The 24,341-nt window shown below is 49.6% G+C and overlaps 1 protein-coding gene across 1 annotated transcript in view; it reads left to right on the plus strand.

The window, feature by feature from the left end:
* LOC137620782 (uncharacterized) overlaps positions 1–24,341 on the plus strand; it is a 123,357-nt gene that overhangs the window by 29,328 nt on the left and 69,688 nt on the right. Inside the window, exon 2 of the mRNA XM_068351211.1 lies at positions 19,563–19,669. Within this exon, the coding sequence (XP_068207312.1) occupies positions 19,563–19,669 (107 nt within the window). The remainder of the gene's footprint in view (positions 1–19,562; positions 19,670–24,341) is intronic.

The following is a 24,341-nucleotide window of genomic DNA, read 5'->3' on the forward strand; positions in this document are numbered from 1 at the left end:
TTATGAAACAATCAAGAGACATATGTATGTCGCATATAGGAGTGTGGTTTATATTGTGAAAAACTGAGAGTTAGCTTCTGTGGAATATCTGTGTTGTTCAACATACAAAGAAAAATGAAATAAACGTACCATTGGCTTTGACCTCTATGTGAAGCATTATGCAGGCATTTGAATTTTCATATTGAAAGACACTCACTAGTGTGAATAATAGTGCTTCCAGATCCCAATCCATCTGTCATCATGAAAGTACCTAAGATTTGCTCTTCATATAAAGATATACAGTACCCGTTCCAGGTGCTTTGCTGTCAAAAACCCCTCAAGCATTCACAAGTGTTCACTCTGGTTTCTTCTTGGGCTTATGCCAGTAGCATTCGTCTCCTTCTTTACCTAGATGATTGGTTGATCCTAGCAAACTTGGTAGAGACTCTTCTCCTTCACCGAGACAAGCTCCTTAAATTTTGCCTCGTCAGGGGGGTTGTGGTAAACCCTAAGTCCTCATTGCAACCCAAAAAATCCAGTATGTCTACTGTAGGTATGCAGCTAGACAACCGGCTAGAAAAAAGTGTTCCTATCGCATAGCAGAATCAAGAGATTCAAGGAAGTAACTCATCCCTTTCTAATGTAAGGCTTGCTACAAGCACACTGGTTGCAGCACCTACTGGGGCACTTGTCATCCTTGGAATGTCTAGTCCCCAATTGCTGCCTTCACATTCGATCACTTCATTGGCAGCTGAAGACCTCGTCTCTGAGTAGGGACCCTCCGGAATAGCATATTCCAGTGGGGTCAGAACAGAGGAAAGACTCGAGTTGGTGGATCGTAGATTCCAACCATCTCAAAAGGTTGGATCTTTCTCCTCCCCTCAGGCTTGATGCTTTTCACGGGTGCATCAAAAAATTATGAGGGGGTCTCACCTGTTACAGCACATGGCCTCCAGGCTGTCCTCCGACTCCGATTGGCAATGCCACATAAACCTCCCGGAATTGAGGGCAACCTTTTTACCCTTTCATCACTTCCAAGAGGCCACTCTGTAGTGTTGAGTGACAACACAACGGTGGTGGCATATATTAACAAACAAATTGGTACATTTTCACAGCAGCTGTGCCATCTAGCTGTTGAAATTCTGCGACAGAACACAATGTAATATGAAAAATTCATAGATAATTTGTATTTGTTCCGTAACTGAATACAAACCACGCTATTTACATGAGGTAATTTCTTCGGCGCAGCCGATGACGAGCCATAAAGTTTTAACGAGGGTTTCCTACTCCACCGCTAGTTAGCGGAGGGGGGTGTAGCTTGCTACCCCTCCACCCTCACACACACCGGTAATTCGTCCACTTTACTTTTGGCTCGGAGAGACGACAGACCTGTTAGCGCTCTCCTCTCTTTTGACTGCCATAATTTTTGTTTACTTTTTCTTTCAGTGTTTGTGTGTGAAGCTGGCCTCTATTATCATCATGCGCACTTGCCTTGGTCTTCCCGGCTGCCCTTGTGGGACCTTCATGTCGGTCGTGGAGACAGATCCGCACTCCTTATGCCCTCAGTGTAGGGGCCAATGGTGTGATAGTGTAAATTTGTGTATTGTGTGTAGGGAGTGGTCTACCTCCTAGTGGGAGAGGTTTGCCCGGCAATGTAAGAAGAAGGCTAAAAGGGATCGTTCTCCTTCCGAGGTTTCTCGGGAGAGAGAAAATCCTAGGTCTTCTTCTTTCGCCGCCCATTCCTCCTCCGAAGCTCCCGCTCGGGCAGCCTCTTAGCGTAGACCTTAATGTTGATGTTGTCGACCAATCCCGTGGTAAGGGAGAGGCCGCTGCCTACCATAGTGAGGCGGCTGCCCCTCCCCCCTCGGAGGAGGTCTTTTTGTCTAACCGTGATCTTTTTCAGCTTTGGGCTTCCTTGGGGCTACAGGGGTCACCCTCCAAGGAAGCCCTGTTTGACATGGTCAAACGGGGTGCGGCCGCTGAACAATCGTCAACTATAGCGGAGATAGATCCTCTGTCTGTAGTTGACGTAGTTGTTTCGGAAACATCCCATGGATCTGTCCAAACACCTGTTCCTGTGGCTGAGGTAGCTGAAGGCTCTGTCTCCCCCTCCGAACACACTTCGAGGGAGGAGCTGAGTCCTACGCTCTCTCCTTCCAGTGAGATTCCCTCTCGGGGGAGTTCTCTGGTAGAGACGCCTCTTCGGAGGCCCCATGATGGTCAGCTTGCTGATCCAACGGCCCCTCGTGGGCGTATAAGGCGGAAGGCTCGCCCTCCCTTCGCCGTAGAGGTCTTCCTTCTCCCTTTAAAGGAGTTAGGAGGTGCCTCTTCTGCTCGTCGTCCCCACAATCCTCTGCGGAGGAAACGACTCCCCGCTCTCCTATCCTGCCAGCTACCACCCTAGACCTCTCCGGGGATCGTTTGCGATCCCCTTTGGAGGATGGTCGTCCTTCGGGACAAGGGTCTCCTCAACCATCTATATCGAAGGCTGCTGATGCGCTTGACGCGCCCCCTGAGTCTGCCACTGCACAGTCTACAGGCCCTTCTGGGTCTCAGGGACTTGAGCGCAAAACTGTGCCCCTCGTCTCTAAGCGTAAGGCTCTGCCTGCGCCCGTTGCTGTTGTTCCTGAAGTTGCTGATAAAGCGCTTCGGCGCTCACCGTTAGGCGTTCGCGCCTCTGATCCTGTTAAGCCCCAGAGTTCCCCTGCGCGCTCACGCTCATCGACAGCTGTTCCTGATGCAGCGCGCAAGCGCTCAAAGGCACCCACGGGTCCACCTTTACCAGCGCTGCCGCGCCCCCCAGTTCCTGTTACATCACGCGCGGTCCCAAAGGTTCCTGAGTCGGCCCACAGGTTCCTGCGGACTCGTCGCGCCCTATGGGGGAAAAACGCGACGCGCGTTCGCCCCTGGTTCCTGTCACTTCACGCGCGGTCCAAAAGGTTCCAGAGTCGGCGCACAGGCGCCCACAGGTTCCTGCGGACTCGTCGCGCCCTACGGGGGAAAAGCGCGTTCGCGCGCGATTCCATCTTCAGTGCTCACGCGCTCTCCAACGCATCCAGGTGTCGCCTTGGAATCATCGCACTCACCCAAAGAGGTTCGCGCTGTAAAGGAGGTTCGCGATGCGCGTTCACGCGCAGTTCCTGTTCCAGCGCCCGCTCGTTCTCTCCAATGCGATCACGTGTCGCGCCGACTTAGCACGTTGCTCCAGAGATGGCTAAGTCAGCTCACAGGCGCTCACGGCCCCCTCTGGAACCGCGCGAGTCTGCTGCCGACACTATCGCGCGTGACGCTCATCTGTTGCGCCCAGTTCCAGCTACGCGCCCTGTGCCTGTGTTCAAGGCAACTGTGGGCGTTCCAGAACTCCATCATGCTGTTCGCAACACGCGTCCTGTTCCGGATACACGCTATGCGCGCCGACAATCGCCAGCGCGGTTAGCGACCTCGCAGGCGAATAGGGCGGTCCCTCCCGACCATCGCCCGCAGGTCTCTCGCTACCCTGCTACAGTACAATCACCTTCACGGCAAGTTCTCCCAGACACGCGCACAGGCGCCCCTGTCATATCGCGCCCTTCCGGGTCTCACCAGGTCGCTGCGCACTTGCGCGTTCGTCCAGTTCCTGATCGCCGTACGCCGACGCCTTCACCAACGCGCTCTCGCGGTCTTATTCCAGCTCGCGCTCTCAGATCTCCAAGGCATTACCGCCCCAATGATCCATCTGTGCGCCATCGCTCCCTTGCGCCCGCCCCCGCTCACGCGGGTGCGCGCACTTGCGATTTTCCAGCATCGCCCGCCCACGCGGGTGCGCGCACTTGCGATTTTCCAGCATCGCCCGCCCACGCGGATGCGTGTGATTTAGCTCGCGCTCGCGATTTTTCAGCTTCGCGCTCGCGATTTTTCAGCTTCGCGCTACCCTGACGCGTGCGACGCTGTGCCAGGCGGATTCTTCCTTGTTGCGCTCCCCTCCACGCAAGCGCAGACCAGCGCGCTCGCCAGATTGGGGCTGCTCCCCGGAAAGGTTTGGGTATTCTTCTTTTTTAGCCCAGAAGGCGAACCCTCGTTTGTTAACTCCTCCTAGGGATCCATCTATCCCCTTGCCTTCAGAGGGAGTGTCTGACAGCGCCGCTGTCAGTCAACAGCCGTGGTTTGATACCCTCCTCAGAGCTCTTGTGCGGGCTATTAAGCCCGCCACCTCTGACTCGGGTCGTGAACCAGCGGCAGTTTCCTCCCCCCTGAAGAGGAAGAGAGGAGTCTCTCCCGTGGACCCTCCTCCGAGACCTAGGCTGTCCCCTCGCAGATCCTTAGGCAAGGTTCCTACTCCACCTCAGACCTTCTCGCCCTCCCCTGCGGAGGAGGAATACCCCTCCTCAGGGGAATCGGTTGAACAGGAGGACTTCCCCATCGCACCAATGGAGGAAGTTCATCCCCCTTCCGAGAGGTCTCCTCGTCTTGAGGTGGAGAAGGACCTACCCCCTTCGCTTTTGGAGTCCTGTATCCCGCCCAGGAGGGAATCTAAGGACTCTTAAGACGATTCCTAAATCGTCAGCCAGGATCAGACAGGAGCAGCCAAGGTCGGTCGAGGATGCCCACATGTCCCCCCAGGAAGAGCCCTTGGGGACAGGAGACTTCGCTGCAAGTCCATCGGGAGGCAAGCGCCAGGAGTCGGAACATGTATTCTGACAAGTCCTGACCCTCATGAGGAGTCTAAACGGGATCCCAGATCCTGAGGTCCCTCCTCGTGAAGGGAAGGACACAGTCCTGGATCGTATCTATGGCACTCAAAAGCCCTCTAGGGCCAGTGCAGCTCTGCCCTGGTCTCAGGGGATGAAGAGTGCTAGAGAGAAGATCGAGGAACAACTCGCAGAGCTTGCCTCCTCCAGCAGGTCGAGTGCCGGGAATAAGCTCCTCCCTCCTCCTCGAGTTCATCAGAGGAGGTATTTTGAGATCCTTGAGGAGTCTTCTCTGAGTCCTCCCCCACACCACTCCGTGGAAGCTCTCACAGGGGGATGCTCTCTTGAGAGAGACTCCAACCGGCACGTATCCTTCTCGGCCACTGAGATCCAGAGTCAGGATCTCAGTGGCTTCATGGCTAGACATCTGCCTGGGGTCTCTGGGCATTCTGGTGCGATCCGAGGATCTCTCCAAGGAAAGCACCAGGAAAGCGCTGGAGACCTTCCTCCTCTCGGGCACTCGGACCATCGAGTTCCTGTCCCACCAAGTCGGGAGCTTGTGGGCCAACACGATCCTCAAGCGTCGGGACGCGGTGGCTGAGAGGCTTCACCAGAAGGTCCCCAGCGCCGAGACTAGTAGGCTCAGACACTCTTCTGTCCTCAGCAAGAGTCTGTTCGAGCCTAAGGACGTGGAGCTCACTGACGAGAGGTGGAGGAAGTCCGATCAGGATTCCCTCATCCATAGGGCCCTGACATCAAGGCCCTACAAGCCTCCGGCAGTACAGCAGCCCCGCCCTGCCAGGGACACGAAGAAGACAACTGTAGCAGCGAAGCCCAAGGTGTCTAAGCCCTTTCCTGCCAAGGCCAAAAGGGGCAAGAAGTCCTCCAGGTGAAGCAAGAACCCTAGAGGTACCAGCCGAGGCCGGAAACGCTAGGGGTGGTAATCCCCCTGCACGTCCACCAGTGGGGGGGTGCGTTCAGAGTTGCGCAGCAAGGTGGCAGCAACTCGGGGCGGATACCTGGACGATCTTTGTGATTTCTCAAGGGTATCGCGTCCCGTTCACGGCATCTCTACTTCCCCTGACAGCGGATCCAGTGTCGCTGAGCTCTCTTGCCATGGGGTCGGCAAAAGGGCAGGCCCTTCGGGCCGAAGTCCAGACCATGTTGGAGAAGAACGCGCTCCAGGAGGTCATGGACGGGTCCCCAGGCTTCTACAGTCGACTCTTACTTGTGAAAAAGGCGTCTGGAGGCTGGAGACCAGTCATCGATCTCTCGACCCTGAACGGGTTTGTCAAACAGACTCCGTTCAGCATGGAGACAGCGGACACAGTCAGGCTTGCAGTGACACTACGAGATTTCATGTGCACCCTGGAGCTGAAGGACGCATACTTCCAGATCCCGATATACCCGTCTTCAAGGAAGTACCTAAGATTTTGCCTAGATCACAAGATCTACCAGTTCAAGGTGTTGTGCTTCGGTCTCTCCACAGTACCTCAGGTGTTCACCAGAGTCTTCACCATCATCTCTTCGTGGGCACATAGTATCGGGATCCATCTCCTTCGTTACCTGGACGACTGGCTGGTCCTGGCAGACTCGAAGGTATCTCATCTCCGCCACCGAGACAAGCTCCTCGAGGTTTGCTGGGATCTGGGGATCGTGGTAAACCTCAAAAAGTCTTTTCTGCAACCCTCTCAGAGACTGGTATATCTGGGCATGATCATAGACACCAATCTCCACAAAGCCTTCCCATCAGACGAAAGGATAGCAAGGCTGAAGAAGGTCGCGAGACCTTTCCTCACTCGAGAAGAGCTCCCAGCCCAATCGTGGCTTCGTCTCCTCGGCCACCTCTCCTCTCTAACCCGTCTCGTCCCCAGCAGTCGCCTCAGGATGAGATCCCTTCAGTGACGACTGAAGTCCTGGTGGAGTCAAGGACTCGACTCCCCGGACATCTTGATCCCTATGGGATCTGCGGAACGGTCGGACCTGGAGTGGTGGGTGGCAGACGAGAACCTACGAAAGAGAGTGGATCTTCTCGTCTCCTCCCCAGATTTAATGTTGTTTTCGAACGCGTCAAACAAAGGGTGGGGGGCCCACGTTCTGAACCACAAGGCCTCCGGCCTGTGGTCAGAATCAGAAAAGTACCTTCACATAAACTTGCTGGAGATGAAGGCCGTTTTTCTGGGCCTTCAAAAGTTCCACCAAGTCCTGGCGGGTCACTCCGTAGTGGTAATGAGTGACAACACCACGGTGGTGGCTTACATCAACAAGCAGGGAGGTACCTTTTCGGAACTGCTGTCCCATCTTGCAGTAGAGGTTCTGAGATGGTCCGAGGTCCACTCAATATCACTTACAGCTCGCTTCATTCCTGGCAAGAGGAGTGTGCTCGCCGACAGTCTGAGCAGAGCGACGCAGATAGTGAGTACCGAGTGGTCTTTGGATCCTCAGATAGCCAACAAAGTCCTGACTTTGTGGGGTTCTCCGACTGTGGACCTGTTTGCTACGGCGTTGAACACCAAGCTTCCGCTGTACTTCTCCCCAGTCCCGAACCCCAAGGCCCTCTGGCAGGATGCCTTCCAACAACGGTGGGACAACGTCGACGTGTACGCCTTTCCCCCGTTCTGTCTGATGAGGAGGGTCCTCAACAAGACCAGAACATCGGTCAATCTCTCGATGACCTTGATAGCTCTGCTATGGTTTCACGCAGAGTGGTTTCCGGACCTTCTGTAGCTCTTCACGGAGATCCCGAGGGAACTCCCTCCACGTCACTAGCTACTCAAACAACCACACTCCAATATCTTTCACAAAGCCGTAGCTTCGCTTCGACTTCACGCCTGGAGGTTATCCAGCATCTCCTCAAAGAGAGACGATTTTTGCAACAAGTTGCGGAAAAGATTTTTGGCCACCTGCGCAGGTTATCCGCAGGAGTCTACCAGGCGAAGTGGCGAGTTTTCTGTGGTTGGTGCCGTGGAAGGGGTATCTCTCCCCTCGATGCCATTTTACCAGCAATAGCGGAGTTCCTTGTGTATCTGCGGGAAGAAATGCGCCTTTCAGTCTCGGCAGTGAAAGGCTATCGCTCATCCTTAAGTCTTGCCTTCAGGCTCAAAGGAATGGACATTTCCTCCTCGCTGGAACTGTCTCTGCTCATACGGAGTTATGAACTTACCTGCCCTCAGTCGGAAGTGAGACCTCCTCCTTGGAACGTGGTTCGAGTCGTCAGGTCTCTTAACCCTTTTACCCCCAAAGGACGTACTGGTACGTTTCACAAAAGCCATCCCTTTACCCCCATGGACGTACCAGTACGTCCTTGCAAAAAAATGCTATAAAAATTATTTTTTTCATATTTTTGATAATTTTTTGAAAAAATTCAGGCATTTTCCAAGAGAATGAGACCAACCTGACCTCTCTATGACAAAAATTAAGGCTGTTAGAGCAATTTAAAAAAATATACTGCAAAATGTGCTGGGAAAAAATAACCCCATGGGGGTTAAGGGTTGGAAATTTCCAAATAGGCTGGGGGTTAAAGGGTTAAGAGGCCTCCCTACAAACCATTACGCCAGGCTTCAGATCGCCACCTTACCTGGAAGACGGTGTTCCTGCTAGCTTTGGCCTCGGCCAAGCGAGTCAGCGAACTACAGTACATGGTCTGTCCTATGACGTCGCCCATTCAAGGGGATGGGGGGAGGTAACGTTCAGCTTCGTCCCTGAGTTTGTTGCTAAGACTCAGAACCCGGGAGTTCCGTACCCTAGGTTCGACTCTTTCTAGTTCTCGAGTCTTCGTTCTGTAACAGATGACCCAGACCATCTCCTACTGTGCTCAGTCAGGAGTCTGAAGTTGTATCTGAAGAGAACAGCTGCAGTCCGGCCCCAGGTGCGAGCCTTGTTTGTTAGCACCGGGCCAACGAAGAAGAGGGTCACCAGAAACACCATCTCGGCCTGGATCCGCAAGGTAATCCACTTGGCCTTGAGTTCTGACCCTCCCCCGTCACGGTGCTCTAGGGCGCATGATGTCAGGGGCGTGGCTGCGTCCCTGGCCTTCAAGAAGAACTTTTCTGTGACGCAGGTCCTGCAAGCTGGGGTCTGGAAGCGTCAGACTACCTTCACGGCCCACTACCTGGAAGACGTGACACACATGAGGCTCGATACGTTTTCTATTGGCCCTGTGGTGGCTGCACAACAGCTGGTCTAACCTCAGGCTCCTAATTGGAGAAGAAGTAGAGGGTTGAGGGTATTGTTACCCGGTTTTAGTCTGTGTGAATGAAAAGATCTGTCTGGCCCTTTTCCTTTCTTCATCCTCTCCTCCCTTGGAGAAAAAGAGCATCCTGGGTCCTTTGCACAGCTGACCTCGAACCTCTGCAGGTAAGCCATGCTTCCTTGTGTTCTTGGTATTAACTTGTAATACTGTCATGTCCCCATACCCTGACGAGGTGGTATTGGGTAGTCCTAGCCTAGATTTCCTTATTAAGGATTCCAGGTCAACTTCCTAGGACGTGTCACTGCTCACCTTCACACATAACTTGCGTAGGCCGCAGCAGTCCTTGACTGCCTGCGAGGTGCAGGGACCCCAACCCTGGAGTTGCTTCATAAACTCGGGTTCGGGGCCCCTGGGCAAGCCAAAGCCAGTATGGCAGGGGACTTACCTCCCTTCCTAAGGGTTGAGTCACCCCATGTAAATAGCGTGGTTTGTATTCAGTTACGGAACAAATGACAAATTCGTATATAATTTGTATTTTTCCTAACGATACAAACCTAGCTATTTACAGTTATGTGCCCGCCTGCCCTGTCCCCCAAGATAAGTCCTACCTCTAAGTAAAGTGGACGAATTACTGGTGTGTGTGAGGGTGGAGGGGTAGCAAGCTACCCCTCCCCCCCGCTAACTAGCGGTGGGGTAGGAAACCGTCGTTAAAACTTAATGGCTCGTCATCGGCTGCGCCGAAGTAATTACCGTGTAAATAGCTAGGTTTGTATCGTTAGGAAAAATACAAATTATCTACGAATTTGTCATTTTTCCTAACTATACAAACCTTAGCTATTTACACGGTAATTACTTCGGCGTAGCTGAATGATGAGCCATAAGAATTTTAACGAGGGTTTACTGCCCCGCCACTAGTTAGCGGGGGGTAGGGAGGGGTAGCAAGCTACCCCCCCCCCTCACACACACCGGTGAATGCTTCACTTTGCTTAGAGGTAGGACTTATCCCGGGGGACAGGGCTGGTGAGCAAATATGTGGAAATAGCTAAGGTTTGTATAGCTAGGAAAAATACAAATTACTTACGAATTTGCCATTTGTTCCGTAACTGAAATACAAACCACGCTATTTACATGGGGTGACTCAACCCTTAGGAAGGGAGGTAAGTCCCTACCATACTGGCTTTTGGCTTTGCCCGGGGACTCAATATTTGATTGTGTAAGTACTCGAAAAATAAGGAGTCCCTGCGCCTCGCTAGCATTGCTGTGAAACTGCTGCGGCCTACATAAGCTGTGTGTGAAGGTGAAGAGCGTGACTCGTCCTAAGAATTTGATCCAGAGTTCTTTAGGTGGAATTCTAGGCTAGGACTCTCCCAATACAACCTCGTCCGGATATGGGGACATGACAGTATTACACTTAATACTAGGAACACAAGGAAGCATGGTTTACCTGCAGTGGTTTGAGGTCAGCTATGCAAAGAACCCAGGATGAAGCTTTCTCCAAGAAAGGAGAGGATGAAGAAAAGAATAAGGGCCAGACAAATCTTTTCGTTCACGCAAACTAAGACCGGGTAACAATGCCCTCAACCCTCTGCTACCTGTCCATTAAGGAGCCTGAGGTTAGACCAGCTATTGTGTATCCATCACAGGGCCGATAGAGAACGTATCGAGCCTCCCGTGTGTCACGTCTAGCAGGTAGTGGGCTGTGAAGGTCATCTGACGCTTCCACCCCTGCTTGTAGAACCTGCGTCACTGAGAAGCTCTTCTTGAAGGTCAGGGACGTTGCTGCGCCCCTTTTATCATGCGCTCTAAGGCGACATGACGGAGGAGGGTCAGGATTCAGGGACAGATGGATCACCCTAGGAATCCGTGCGGAGATGGTATTCTTGGTGACCCTCCTCTTGTTCTCCCAGTACTCACAAACAAAGCTTACACTTGGGGACGAAGGCAGTCGTAATTTGAGATATAACCTCAGACTCCTTACTGGACACAGTAGGAGATGGTCTGGGTCATCTGTTACAGAACGAAGACTCGAAATCCAGAAAGAGTCGAATCGAGGATCCGGCACTCTCGGATTCTGTGTCTTAGCCACAAACTCAGAGACGATTATGAACGTTACCTCCCCTCATCCCCTTGCATGGGCGATGTCATACGAGAAACCATGAAGTTCACTGACTCGCTTGGCCGAGGCCAAAGCTAGTAGGAACAACGCCTTTCGAGCTAGGTGTCGATTTGAAGCCTGGCGACATGGTTCGTAGGGAGGCCTCCTAAGAGGCCTGAGAATTCGAACCAAGTTCTCTGGAGGAGGTTTCCCTTCTGACTGAGGGTATGTAAGATTGTATCTTCGTATGAGTAGGGAAAGTTCCAGCGAGGAAGGAATGTCCGCTCCTTTGAGCCTGAAGGCTAGCCTTAAGGCTGAGTGATAGCCTTTCATTGCCGAGACTGAAAGGCGCATTCTTTCTGCAAATAAACGAAGAACTTGGCTCTTGCTGGAACAGTGGAATCGAGTAAAGAGATACTTCTTCACGATCCCAACCACAAAAACACTTTGCCTAGTAGGCCCCTGTGGATAACGTGCGCGGGTCCAATCATCCCGTTCGCAACTTGTTGCGACAATCCTCTCTTAGTGAGGGGATGCTGGATAGTCTACCAGGCGGTAAGTCGAAGTGAAGCTACGGCTTTGAGGGAGCTGTTGGCATGTGGTTGTTTGCTTGTGACGTAGAGGGTGTTCTCCCGGAAATTCCGTTAGGAGTTGCGGAAGGTACAGAAACCATTCCGCGAGATGCCATAGCATAGCTATAAAGGGTCATCGAGCGATTGACCGATATTCTGGTCTTGTTGAGCACCTTCCTCATCAGACAGAACGGGGAAAAAGCGCACACGTTGGTGCTGTCCCACCGTTGATGGAAGGCATCCTGTTAGAGTGCTTTGGGACCTGGGCCTGGGGGGCAATACCACGGGAGCTTGAAGTTCAGCACTGTAGCGAACCGATCCACAGTTGGATAACCCCACTAAGTCAGGACTTTGTTGGCTACTGGATGATCCAAGGACCACTCGATAGTCATTATCTGAGATGCTCTGCTCCGACTGTCAGTGAGCACATTCCCTTTGTCTGGAATGAAGCTAGTTGATAGAGGAACCGAGTGGGCTTTGGTCTATCTCAGTATCTCTACCGAGAGATGGGATAGCCGCTTTGAAAAGGTACCTCCTTGCTTGTTGATGTAAACCACTACTGTGGTGTTGTCGTTCATCACCCCTCAGAGTGATCCGCTAGAACTTTGTTGGCACTGATGAAGGGCCAGGAAGAGTGGCCTTCATCACCAGCAGATTTACATGGAGGCACTTTTCCGATTCTGACCACAGGCCTGAGGCACTGTGTTATAGAACATGGTCTTCCCCCCCCCCCCCCTCCCCCCCCCGCTTCTTTGAGGTGTCCTAAAACAGCCTCCAATTCAGGGAAAGGAACGAGGAGTCCTTTCTTTCCCGTAGGATGCCCAGAGACCCCAGTCAGATGTCAAGTCACGAAGTTGCCTGCATGGCACACTTCGCCACATACTCCTGGCCTAGGATCTTGGTAGGAGAATAGGACGCGTGTCGGTTGGAGAGTCTCTTTAGAGGGACTCCCCCAGTGAGTTCTTTCACGGAGTGGTGAACCGTAAGAACCAAACAAGTCTCCTCTAGGATCTCAAAACACCTCCTCTGATGGACTCGAGGAGGAGGGAGGAGCTTGTTATTGGCGCTGGATCTGTTGGAGGAGGCGAGCTCGAAGAGCTGGCCCTCAACCTTGTCTCTGGCCCTCCTCATCCCTTGTGACCAGGGCAAAGCTGCACTGGCCTTATAGGGTTTCTTGGGGCCATAGACTTGGTCCAAGAATGTGTCCTTACCCTCACTAGGAGGGGTCTCTGGGTTTGGAAACCTGTTAAGGTTCCTCCTGGGGGTCAGAACTTGCCAGCACGCATGTTCTGACTCTTGGTGTTTTCCTCCTGATGAGCAAGCAGCAAAGTCTCTCGTCCCCAGTGGCTCTTCCTGGGGGAATTTGTGAACATTCTCCGAAGGTCTAGCTGGCTCCTGTCTGATCCTTGCCGAAGACTTAGGAACAGTCTTCGAGTCCTTCGCTTTCCTCCTGGGAGGGATACAGGACTCCAGTAACGATGGATGCAGGCTCTTCTCTACCACTGTGAGAAGACCTCTCAGGAAGAGGCGGAGTTTCCCTCAATGGTGCGATGGGGGAATGGACCAGCTCGTCCGGCTCCCCTGACGATAGGTAATCCCCATCCGCAGTGGAGGGGGAGAAAGTCTGGGGTAAAGAAAGAGCCTTGCGGAAGGATTTGCGAAGAGACAGTTTAGCCCTTGGAGAAGTCACCCTGGAGGGGACTCCCCTCTTCCTCTTCTGGAGGGGAGGGAGCTGCCCCTGATATGTGACAGAGGTCAGCAAGCACAGGCTTCATAGCCTGCATAAGAGCTCTGACTGTGGTTCCAAACCAGGGTTGCTGGCTGACAGTCGAGCTGTCAGACACTCCCTCTGGAGGGAAGGGGATCGTTCAATCCCTTGGAGGAGTTGACAAATGAGGGTTCGCCTGAAACGAAGCTGAAACAAAAGGGTCCTTAGACCTGTCCGAAAACCTCCCCTCCTCCGGCGAGCGCGCTGTTCTGCGCTTGCGGGGAGGGGAACGGGACGATGACCTGTCTGCTTGAAGCCCCGTAAAATTTTGTGCGTGATCGCGCTTGCGATCGGGGCGCAGATCGAGCAGGTGGTAGCGCGATGATTCCTGGAAAGGATCGTGCGCAGCAGGAATTTTGTGCTCATGAGCGCGCGGGCGTGCGAGATTGATGGCGTGAGTGCGCGTAGGAGATGTCGCGGGCGCGTGACCGCGGGTGCACGTAAGAAATGGTTGTAGGTTAGATGGGTGCAATCAATTGATTGCATGTGCGTGGGCACGCAGCAACCTGATGGAAGACTGTTGGGCGCGGGTGTGCAGTAGCGCTTGGGCGCGTGTCTGGAAAGACTGGGCGAGGGCTCGATTGCGCAGCCTCGTGCTAGAGCGAGGGTAAGTTAGCGCGTTGGCACGCCGGTGCGCGCTGTGCAGTCTGCACAGGCATCTCAGCCTGAGGAGCTCATGGGTGCGCTGGGCGCGCAGGAGACTTGATACTCCGAGGAGTGGTCACTATGAGAGACCTCTCCCGCGAATGGGGGAGGTGCCTTTCGTAGAAGAGACTTGGAGACCCCACAGGCTGAACCACTGGTGAGCGCCTGCGATCTCTCAGGAAGAACTCCAACGATGTGCGCCGCAATCGGATTCGGGAACACAGGTGTGCACTGTTGCGATGTGCGTGCAACTGGAATATCGCGCACAACTGGGACATCGCTCGCAACTGGCAAATTGCACGCAACTGAAAGCGTGCGTACAGGATTTCACAATTTGGATGGAGAGTCTAGAGGTACCTGAGAGAGCCCGTGCGCTAACTTAGGCACCTCCTGGACTGTGCGCTGAATTGTAGAAGCGCGCTGGGGCATTGGTGAACGCTGTATCAGGAATGGCGCGCGATGGGCGCACACGCTAGTGCACAGGGCGTGCATCAGGGTGCGGGAGCACAGGTGGGCGATGCTGCGGTGGGCACGCATATTAAAGAAATGCTCGCGCGCGTGAGCGGGAAATCACGTATGAAGATCGTCAGCGCATGCGCGCGAAGAAGATAGTCGGTTAAGAAGATCGTCGGCGTTTGTGCGCATAAGAAGATCGTCGGCACTAGCGCGTGTGCGCGTCTGTAAATGCACGCGTGCTCTTGTGCGCTAGGTTGAAGGATCAGCTGACAGGTCGATCAGGAACTGGGATGAGTTCCTGAAGAGGACCAAGGCAGGATTGCTTCAGCACAGAGCCGACGATGCACACTGGAAGTACTGCGCAGGTGAGCGCTAGCGCGCTAAATCAGGAACGGCTGGTGGGCGCTGGCGCGCAGTGTGGGGACGAAGGGGAGACCCTGGCGCGTAACAGGCACGCGCGCAGGTGAGCGCAGAGGCGGTAAGTCTGGAACAGCAGCAGCATGAGGTGGCGCAGGTTAAACCTGGAGCTGAAGGATTAGAGGCGCAGTTTGCGCTCAAGTCCCTTATGCGCAATGACAGGTTTAGTCGTGGGCGCCCACGGCGCGTCAGCAGCCAGGAATGGAGACGGCAGGTCAGCAGGGCTTGACTAAGGGAACGAGAGACCAAAGGCCTAATGTAGCCTGAGTTGCGAGACCCCGAAGGGTCAGCGCAACGAGAAACCGAAGTTTCCTGTCACTAAACACCGAATGTAGGAGTGACTAAAGTTATGAGAGCCCAAGGGTTCTGTGTAACTGATGTTACGAGACCCCGAAGGGTCAGCATAACGAGAAACCTAAGTTTCCCTGTCACCAAACACCGAAGTGTCAGTGATTGAACAGCAAGTTGTTCTAATCAGGAACAATCCTCCGAAGAGACGTCTCTATGAGTGGCCTCTCTCGCGAACGAGAGAGGTGAACACTTCATAGAAGAGACTGGTGATGGTGTCCCTAAGGGCTGTTGGATCAGCAAGCTGACATATCAGGAACAATCCTCCTGAGAGGAGTCTCTATTAGTGTCCTCTTTTGCGAATGCGAGAGGTGACACTTCGTAGAAGAGACCTATAAGGAGCAATCCTCCGAAGAGAAGCCCTTATGAGTGGCCTCCCTTGTGAACGAGACAGGTCACAAGACTGACTTGTAGCTGCTCAGCCCCTTGAGCATAGCTACAGAAGCGACTGCTCAGCCCCAAGAGCATAGTCACATCAAGTTCCATGGTCTGGCCTTGCAACCACGCAGCCCCTTGAGCATGGTTACAAGAGAGATGTCGCTCAGCACTAAGAGCAACTGCCTAAGGACCAGGAAAGCCCAGACACTGGTGATGGCGCCCCTAAGGGCCATGGGGTCAGCAAGCTGACCTGTAAGGAGAAATCCTCTGAAGAGGAGCCCTTATGAGTGGCCTCCCTCGCAAACGAGAGAGGTCACAAGACTGATCCTGCAGCTGCTCAGCCCCTTGAGCATAGCTACAGAAGCGACCGCTCAGCCCCAAGAGCATAGTTGCTTGGCGTTCCATGGTCCGGCCTTGCAACCGCTCAGCCCCTTGAGCATAACCACCCCAGGACCAGGAGAAGGTAAGAAGGGAAGTTAACTAACTACCTTTGGAGGCAAACCTCCTTTTCATTCTAGGATGAACTGAGGAGCTGACAGTTGTCACGGGAGAACTTCTAAGAGAAGGGATAACGCCCATGACGATGTCCTAGAGAGACGGCAGCGACAGCAGACTCCCCAGGCATAAACAGGACACCTCTGCTTCGTTGGCACACTGCAGTCAAACGAAGAAACTGTATAGTTAACTGGGAAAATAAAGTTAAATAATTATTTAACAGAAATTCCTCCGGGTGGAACTCCGAAGAGTAACCCCGAGGGAAAGAAAAACATTAGAACAAAAGTTAGGTATGCGCCCTCCTCCCCCACTGACATTCACAGGAGAAGGGGGAGGGTGGAGAACTCTAATAAAAACAGAATTATAACAACTATAATTATGTAACTGATTTTGAATGTTCCCAAAGTAAGAATACAGACCCCCGAAGGGGAGTGTTCCCAGAAGCTGAAAAGTAACAAATACAATTAGATTTCATAAAAATAATTGAGATAAATAAAACGGAATAGCAACTCAGCCCGCAACGGGGAAGAAGCTTCCGAGTAGTAGTACGTAGTGGTAATAAGAGGTGAACGACAGCGAGAAGAGAGACCTTCCTCCATGAAGTGCAACCGTGGTGGCCTAGAAGTAGAGGGGCCACGTACCAATAAGTGAAACCGCGGTGGCCTAGCGCTATGCCGGGATTTCACTCTTCGTTGACGTACACTACACACACCGCACAAACACTGAAAAGAAAACTTACTATACTGTATTCTATGCACAAAAATATATATAAACACCAAGAATGTTTATATATTAAGTATAAGAACAAGTAAATAAAAGAGAAAAGCATTAATGGCTGTCAAGCGAGGATGGGAGCAGACACGTCCGCTCGCCATCCGAGCCAAAAGTAAAGTGAAGCATTCACCGGTGTGTGTGTGTGTGGGGGGGGGGGGGGGGGGGGGGGGTAACTAGCTAACCCCCCCCCCCCCGCTAACTAGCGTCGGGGTAGTAAACCCTCGTTAAAATTCTTATGGCTCGTCATTCAGCTACGCTGAAGTAATTACCCCATGTAAATAGCGTGGTTTGTATTTCAGTTACGGAACAACTCCCTGTCAACTTGGTTCATTCCAGACAAGAACATTCTGACAGACAATCTGAGCAGGAAGACTCAGATGGTGGATTCTGAATGGTCTTTACATTCCCTGATAGCCAACAAATTCCTGACTTTGTGGTGTTTGCCTCTAATAGACCTGTTTTCGACATCTCAACCAGAAGTTTCCGGTGTACTGCTCGCCAGTACCAGACCCACAGGCAGCCTTCCAGGATGTCTTTCAACACCAGTGGGAAATATTGCTGTGTATGCATTTCCCCCCCTTCTGCCTCATGAGGAGACACGTCAACAATTTGAGATCGTCACACAATCTGTCTTTAACTCTAGCCCCACTGTGGCAGCAAGCAGAATGACACCCAGACCTTTTTCTTTTGCTGACAGAGGTTCCAAGGGCTTCCTTCCTAACCAGACCTTCTTCGTCAACCATGTTCCGAGACCTTTCACAGGTGTTACATCCCTATGACTTCATGCCTGGGGGTTACCAAGCATGTCCTCACTTAGAGAGGATTTTTGCACCCAGTGGCAAAACTCATGTCTGGGTAGCCAAGGAGGTTTTCTGACACTGTCTATCAGGCCAGGTGGAGTGGGTAATCTTTTGTGGTTGGTGTTGTGGAAGGAGTCTCTCTCCACTCGGAGCCACTACTGTATCTGATTGCAGAGATTTTGTCATATCTCCAGGAGGAAAAACTCTGCTCAGTCTCAGTGGTGAAAGGCTGTCTCTCAGTTTTGTTCTTTAGACTTTGTCTTCAGACTGAAAGGGGTTGATATTTCCTCATTGGTTGAATTGTCCATGCTCAAATGGAATTTCGTGCTGTTACCCTCAGACGGAAGCGAGAACACCCCCATGGAAGGTAGTTAAAGTGCTGTGTTCCTCTTAAGACGGTTTTCCTTCTTGCTCTGGTCTTTGCAAAGAGGGTCATCAAGTTTTATGGTCTCTCCTATGACATTTCCTGATCAAGAGGATGGGGGCCAGGTTACACTTCACTTCATCTTAGAGCTTTATTGGTTAGAATTAGAATCCGGCTGTTACCGACATTAGGTTCATGCCCTTCCAGATTGGAAGAGTAATTGATGATCCTGATCAGCTGTTAATATGTCCTTTAAGAGCGCTGAGGTGTTATCTCAAGTGCATGATAGGAGTTCACCCTCAAATGAAACAACTGCTTATCAGTACAAGCAGGGTCAAGAGGAGAATTACAAAATACACAGTCTCTTCTTAGATTCGACAGGTAATTGACCGTGCACTTAATCCTTCCCCTGCTCAGCAGGGCAGACAACCTAGAACTCATGACATCAAGCATAGGTATGTCCCTGGCGTTCAATAGAAACTTCTCTGTGGTGCAGGCGCTTCAAGCAGTTGTGTGGGAGAGGCAAAAGAACCACCTGCACCGCCCATTACTTGTAAGAAATAATGCACAGGACCCTAGATATGTTTACTGTAGGCCCTGTGGTGACTGCCCAACAAGTGGTGCAGCTACCTTATCTCTCTTGTAGGAATATTAGCAGTCTGTCAAGGGCAGAGGTTACAGCGGTGTTAGTGTGGGATGAATGTACAGGAATGACTGTCCTTCTCTTTCTTCATCTTTCCTTCTCTTGGAACACAGCATCCAAAGGCTCTGTAAGCTGGTCTCCATTTGACTGCAGGTAAGCCCCGTTTTTCATTTAGTGGTCTGAACATAATATTTGTGCACTGTATTTTGTTACATTCCTAAGCTCCTTGCAAGGGGTAGTTGGGTCTTGTCTGGATCACAGTGTACACGAGTGTCAACTCATTCTAAAGTCAGAGTCTGAGTTTCCACTCACCCTGGTTACACAGGCTGTCAACCCTTTGGCATTGACGGTCCAATGGTTAATGAAGTGTCAGGATGCTCTTCTCACACACTATTGAGCTTGGATTTGTATCCCAAGCTAAAGTTCTTCAGCCAGTTGAAAAAGACTTTCTCCCACCTTGTATTGCTGAAAGAACAAATTACAAATTTGGAAGTAATATGTATATTTCTTAACTATACAAACCCAAGTTCCTTACTGGTACTTGTCTCGCCATCACCTCCACCCTAAAGTCCTGCCTGCAACCAAAAGTGAGCTCAGTTGTTGGGCGAGTGCGTGAGCGGGTCTGCTGGGTTACCCCCCCCCCCCACTCGCAGAGGGTCATTGATACCTTGCATTAAAGATTTTATGGCTAAAAAAGCTTGTGCTGAATCATCTCTCCTACGTAAAGAACTCAGGTTTTTATAGTTAGGAAAAATACAAATTACTTTCAGAAATGTAATTTTTACATAGCAATGATTTTGGCTATTGATTATTAGAATTACCCTTAGTTTTTGTAAGTCCTTATTTAGATTTTTGTATGTACAGTACTGTAGATCTTAATCTAGTTTATTATAATTAGTGAACACAAAATTGTAAAATATAAGACATTTCAGGTACCTGTAGTAGTAACAACATTTTCTTGAATTGCAGAAACAGATTTTAAACATGGCTGCAACTCGACCACTGGTTTTTGTCACTGGTAATGCCAAGAAATTAGAAGAGGTTGTTGCCATTCTAGGAGATTCTTTTCCGTTTAGGTAAGATTTCATTTACCATATTTTTTCGGGGATAATACCCCTAGAAATATCTTCCAGTTTCCAATGATTTTGGACATGTTTTCTGGTGGAATGTTTTGGGGGTACAGGATTTAGATTTTTGCTAAAATGCCTATAAATTAATGACTAAATGACATGTCAAGGAGGCTGTTATTAGTAATGGGGACCTTACTTTCATTTCTAGCCAGATAAAAAACATTTTCTATGTTCATATGTAAATGAAAACTCTAGGTATACTAAATGTGACTAATATTATTTAGAGTGAAGGTGGAATTAAATGGTGCACTAAATTGAAGTCAATTTTCAATGTAGTACGAACACGTGCCATTTGAATAAAATACGTGGTTTATCAATAGTAATACTGTACTGTAAGTTATTTGAGTATAAAGCTAATTTCGTAGTTAACTGGAGTCATAGCTGCTTACAGTGTAGCATATGCGTACATTAAGTGAACCAATGCATTGAATCATTGGAAGTACTGGTAGTCTAAATGCATGTACCTAAAAACATTACAGTACTTTAGAGTAAGGTGTTATACAAAATTCAGTGGGATTATTTCAAGTCTCTTCCTTGTTTAGGTAATTCCGGGTCTGTGTTGCAGGCTCTGGAAATTATAATGCTGTCCAACCATAGTATTGAAGATTTTACAATTAATACCTGTAGTACAGTAAAACAATTGGGAGTGTTGCTGTTGATTCAGCAGATTCTACCCAGGTTCCCGATCTAAAAGCAGATAATCTTATGGAGAAAGTTGATAATCTAGCGAGTGATGAATATTGAATGAATTTAAGATGAGCTTTAAATATTGGCAGCCCCAAAAAATAAGAAATTAACATATACTGATAGCTAAGGGAAAAAATCTATTAGTGATAAAATTTACACAAGTCTCAACAAGAATCACTGACAGGAAAAATGATGTTGAAAAAGCACTCAAAGATATACCGATTCTTAATACGAAATCTACTTCAAATTGAAATATTATTGTATATTTTGATAATGACAGGATTAGAGACAAAGCAGTAAATAATATACAAATCATGGTTGCTGATATCGAAACAAGAAAAATTGGAAAATTGAAACCAAACATAATGAAATGTAGTGTATCCATTTATGAAAGTGATGCAGTTAGTGTTTTGATCCTTAAGAATCATTGTTCGGATCTAATTCAGTAGAATGTAAGTCCGTTATTCACGAAAAGCATGGATTGTGGGAGAAATGTGAACTTGAAATTCGAAAGGCTGTTCTTTATAATAGATTTCAAGTTATATTGCCTTGGGGATGTATAGCATACGAGATAGGCACAATGCAGTCACCTGATTCCACTGTTAAAGATGTGGATATTTTGAAGAGGACTACTGTAAGATCAAAACTGATTATAAAGTGTGTGAGAAATGTGCAGGAAATTATAAGACCAAGGAATCTAACTACAGTACTAAGAAGTAATTGTTCCGTAACTGAAATACAAACCACGCTATCTAATATGGGTTATTACTTTCAACGTAGCTGAAATGACGAGCCATGAGAATTTTAACGAGGGTTTACTACCCCACGGGAGGGTAGCCTGTTACCCCCCCCTCCTCACACACACCTGTGCTGAGTTCATTTTGCTCTCGGCTTGGGTGGTAGTCGGACGTGTCCGCTCTCACCCTCGCCTCTTTGACAGCCATATTAATGCTTTTGTCTTTTTTACTTACTTTTTCTTATACTTGTAATTTACATATAAACATTCTTTATGTTTGTGTATAGAAATGTAGTAAGTTTTCTTTTCAGTGTTTGTGCTGTGTGTGTGATGTACGACAATGACACTTGCGTAGTGCAAGGCCACCACAGTTCCGTTTCGTGGGGAACGACCTCTCCCTCTTGTCCATCGGTCTTCCCTTCGGTTTATTTCCGTTAACTCGGCCGCCGCAGGGGAACCGTCATCGGATGGACTCTCTTCATTTATCTATTATCTTCGCTTCGCCTCTTTGCCTACGGGAAACTTGGATTCTCAGCGAAGGGAATGTGGCCTTTTTTTTTAGATTGACTACGGTGTCAGGGAATTCCTTTGACATTTTTCATTGGTAAAGATAGCACAGCTTATTTGTGATTAGGTATGGTAAAACAAATTCAGAAATTTAGAAATAAAGTTTAATTACAATTTATGATATATTAACACCACTATGGATTATGAAATTAAAGATATAGTATTGAAATAAGGAAATAAATTACGAACAACAAAAATATTAATTAACTTATCTGACTGACACCCTTTTAATATCAATTACAAAAATAATAAATCACCAAAGGTCTTGTTACGAATAAATACCTCAACAATTGATCTAGAAAAATAAACCTTACAACACAGAACATAACACAAGTCACTGTTCATGGGTCTCTATGATATTTATCATACGCTAAATAACACACCAATTTGGATTTCGGATTCAGAGTCACTTATATAACGTATGCTTCGATGTAATAGCGGGAACCTGTGATTATAGTTCGAGTATTTCCAAAAAGTGCATCTATTGGTCCGGGATTGTTTAAGGTCATGCACTGTTTCCCCAAGGGTCGAGGATTACCCTAGCTGAAAACAAAAAGGAAAGAAACATACCTTGTGAAATTTAACTACACTTATGATTAATAACTTAATTCGTAAAGACTGAATTAAATATGCACTTTGACAATTTTAAACACTTTTAAAGACAAAATTGTTCCCTAACCGAAATACAAACCACGCTATTTACATTGGGTTTACCTTTTAGCGCAGCTGAAATGGCGAGCCATTAGAATTTAACGAGGGTGTATTACCCCCGCGCTAGTTAGCGGGGGGGGGGGTAGGGGAGTGGTAGCTAGCTACCCCTCCCCCCCTCACACACAGATGAATGCCCACTTTCACTTTTGGCTCGGACTGTGACAGACGTGTCTGTCTTGGTCCTCTCTTGGCAGCCATTGTTTGTTTTGTCTTTACTTAATCACTTACTTTTCTTTTACTCAATATATATGTAAACATGTTTGTATATATATTTGAGTATAGAAATCAGTAAGTTTCCTTTTCAGATTTGTGTGTGTAGTGTACGATTTCTACGTGGTGCCCTCGGCAGTTAGGCCTCCACGGCGTAATTTTATGGGTGGCGATCGAGTTTGACTTCGGTCTTTCTCTCTCTCTCTCTCTTGAGGTCGTTCACCCTTTTACTACGTGTTACTACTCCCTTGTAGCTTCCTTTCCGTGTGTGTGGGGGGGGGGGGGGGTTTGCTACGCCGAACGTTTGTCTCAATTAGTTTATGAATCTAATTGTAGTTGTTTTTTTCAGCTTGTAGAACGATTCCTCTCAGGGTTTTCGTTCTTTCTTTAGTGTTCATTCATTTTTAAATTACATAATTACATAGTTTCATAATTATAATTGTTATAATTCTGTTTTGGTTACAGCTCTCCTTCCGTGAGTGTAAGTGGTTGTGAGGGCACGTGCCTGTTGTGTAATTCTTGTTCCTTTCCCTCGGGATTCCTCTTCGGAGCCTTCCCAGGGGAATGAATGTGTACTAATGATTTTTGTTTTATCTTTTTACAGTTACCGATCTAGTTCGTTTCTGTAATATGGCAACATACTTTAATAAATTCATCGCCTTCGACTAGTGTTGCTGCCCCTTGGCCAGACTTTTCTCCCCCCTTGCTGAGTTTTTCTTCCTTCAGGGGTGGAGCACAGTCTTGGCAAGTCTCTCCTACGAAGTGTTCACCTCTCGTTCGCAAGAGAGGCCACTCATAGAGACTCCTCTTCGGAGGATCGTTCCTGATAAAGTCAGCTTGCTGATCCAACGGCCCTAAGGGGCGTCACCATAAGTGTCTTCAGGTCTCTTCTACGAAGTGTCACCTCTTTCGTTCGCGAGAGAGGCCACTTATAGAGACTCCTCTTCGGAGGATCGTTCCTGATAAAGTCAGCTTGCTGATCCAACGGCCCTAAGGGGCGTCACCATGAGTGTCTTCAGGTCTCTTCTACGAAGTGTCACCTCTTTCGTTCGCGAGAGAGGCCACTCATAGAGACTCCTCTGCGGAGGATCGTTCATGATAGGTCAGCTTGCTGATCCAACGGTCCTACGGGGCATCACCACAAATGTCTTCAGGTCTCTTCTATGAAGTGTCACCACTCTTGTTTGCGAGAGAGGCCACTCATATAGACTCCTCTTCGGAGGATCATTCCTGATAAAATCAGCTTGCTGATCCAACGGCCCCAAGGGGATTCACCACGTGTCTTCAAGTCTCTTCTTCAAAGGGCACCTCTCTCGTTCGCGGGAGAGGTCCCTCATAGAGACTCCGCCTCGGAGGATCAAGCAGAACTTCCAGTGACCTCTACCTTGTGCTGCAACGTGGTCCTTTGGACTTCGGTCCTGGACTCTAGCACGGACCTTTACCGTCCCATCGGTGGATACTGGCCCTTCCAAAGGGCACATCCCAGTTCCTGATCGTCCTACCAGCTGACCTACCGATCTACCAGCGCAACCTTGTGCTGCAACGAAGGACTTCGGTCCTGGACTCTAAAGCAGACCTGCTTACGGTCCTCATCGGGGGATGCCCTCCCTTTTTTTAAGGACACATCCCAGTTCCTGATCGTCCTGCCAGCTGACCTACCGATCTACCAGCGCAACCTTGTGTTGCAACGAAGGACTTCGGTCCTGG

This window comes from Palaemon carinicauda, chromosome 27, assembly GCF_036898095.1.
Source record: "Palaemon carinicauda isolate YSFRI2023 chromosome 27, ASM3689809v2, whole genome shotgun sequence".
Classification (NCBI taxonomy): domain Eukaryota; kingdom Metazoa; phylum Arthropoda; class Malacostraca; order Decapoda; family Palaemonidae; genus Palaemon; species Palaemon carinicauda.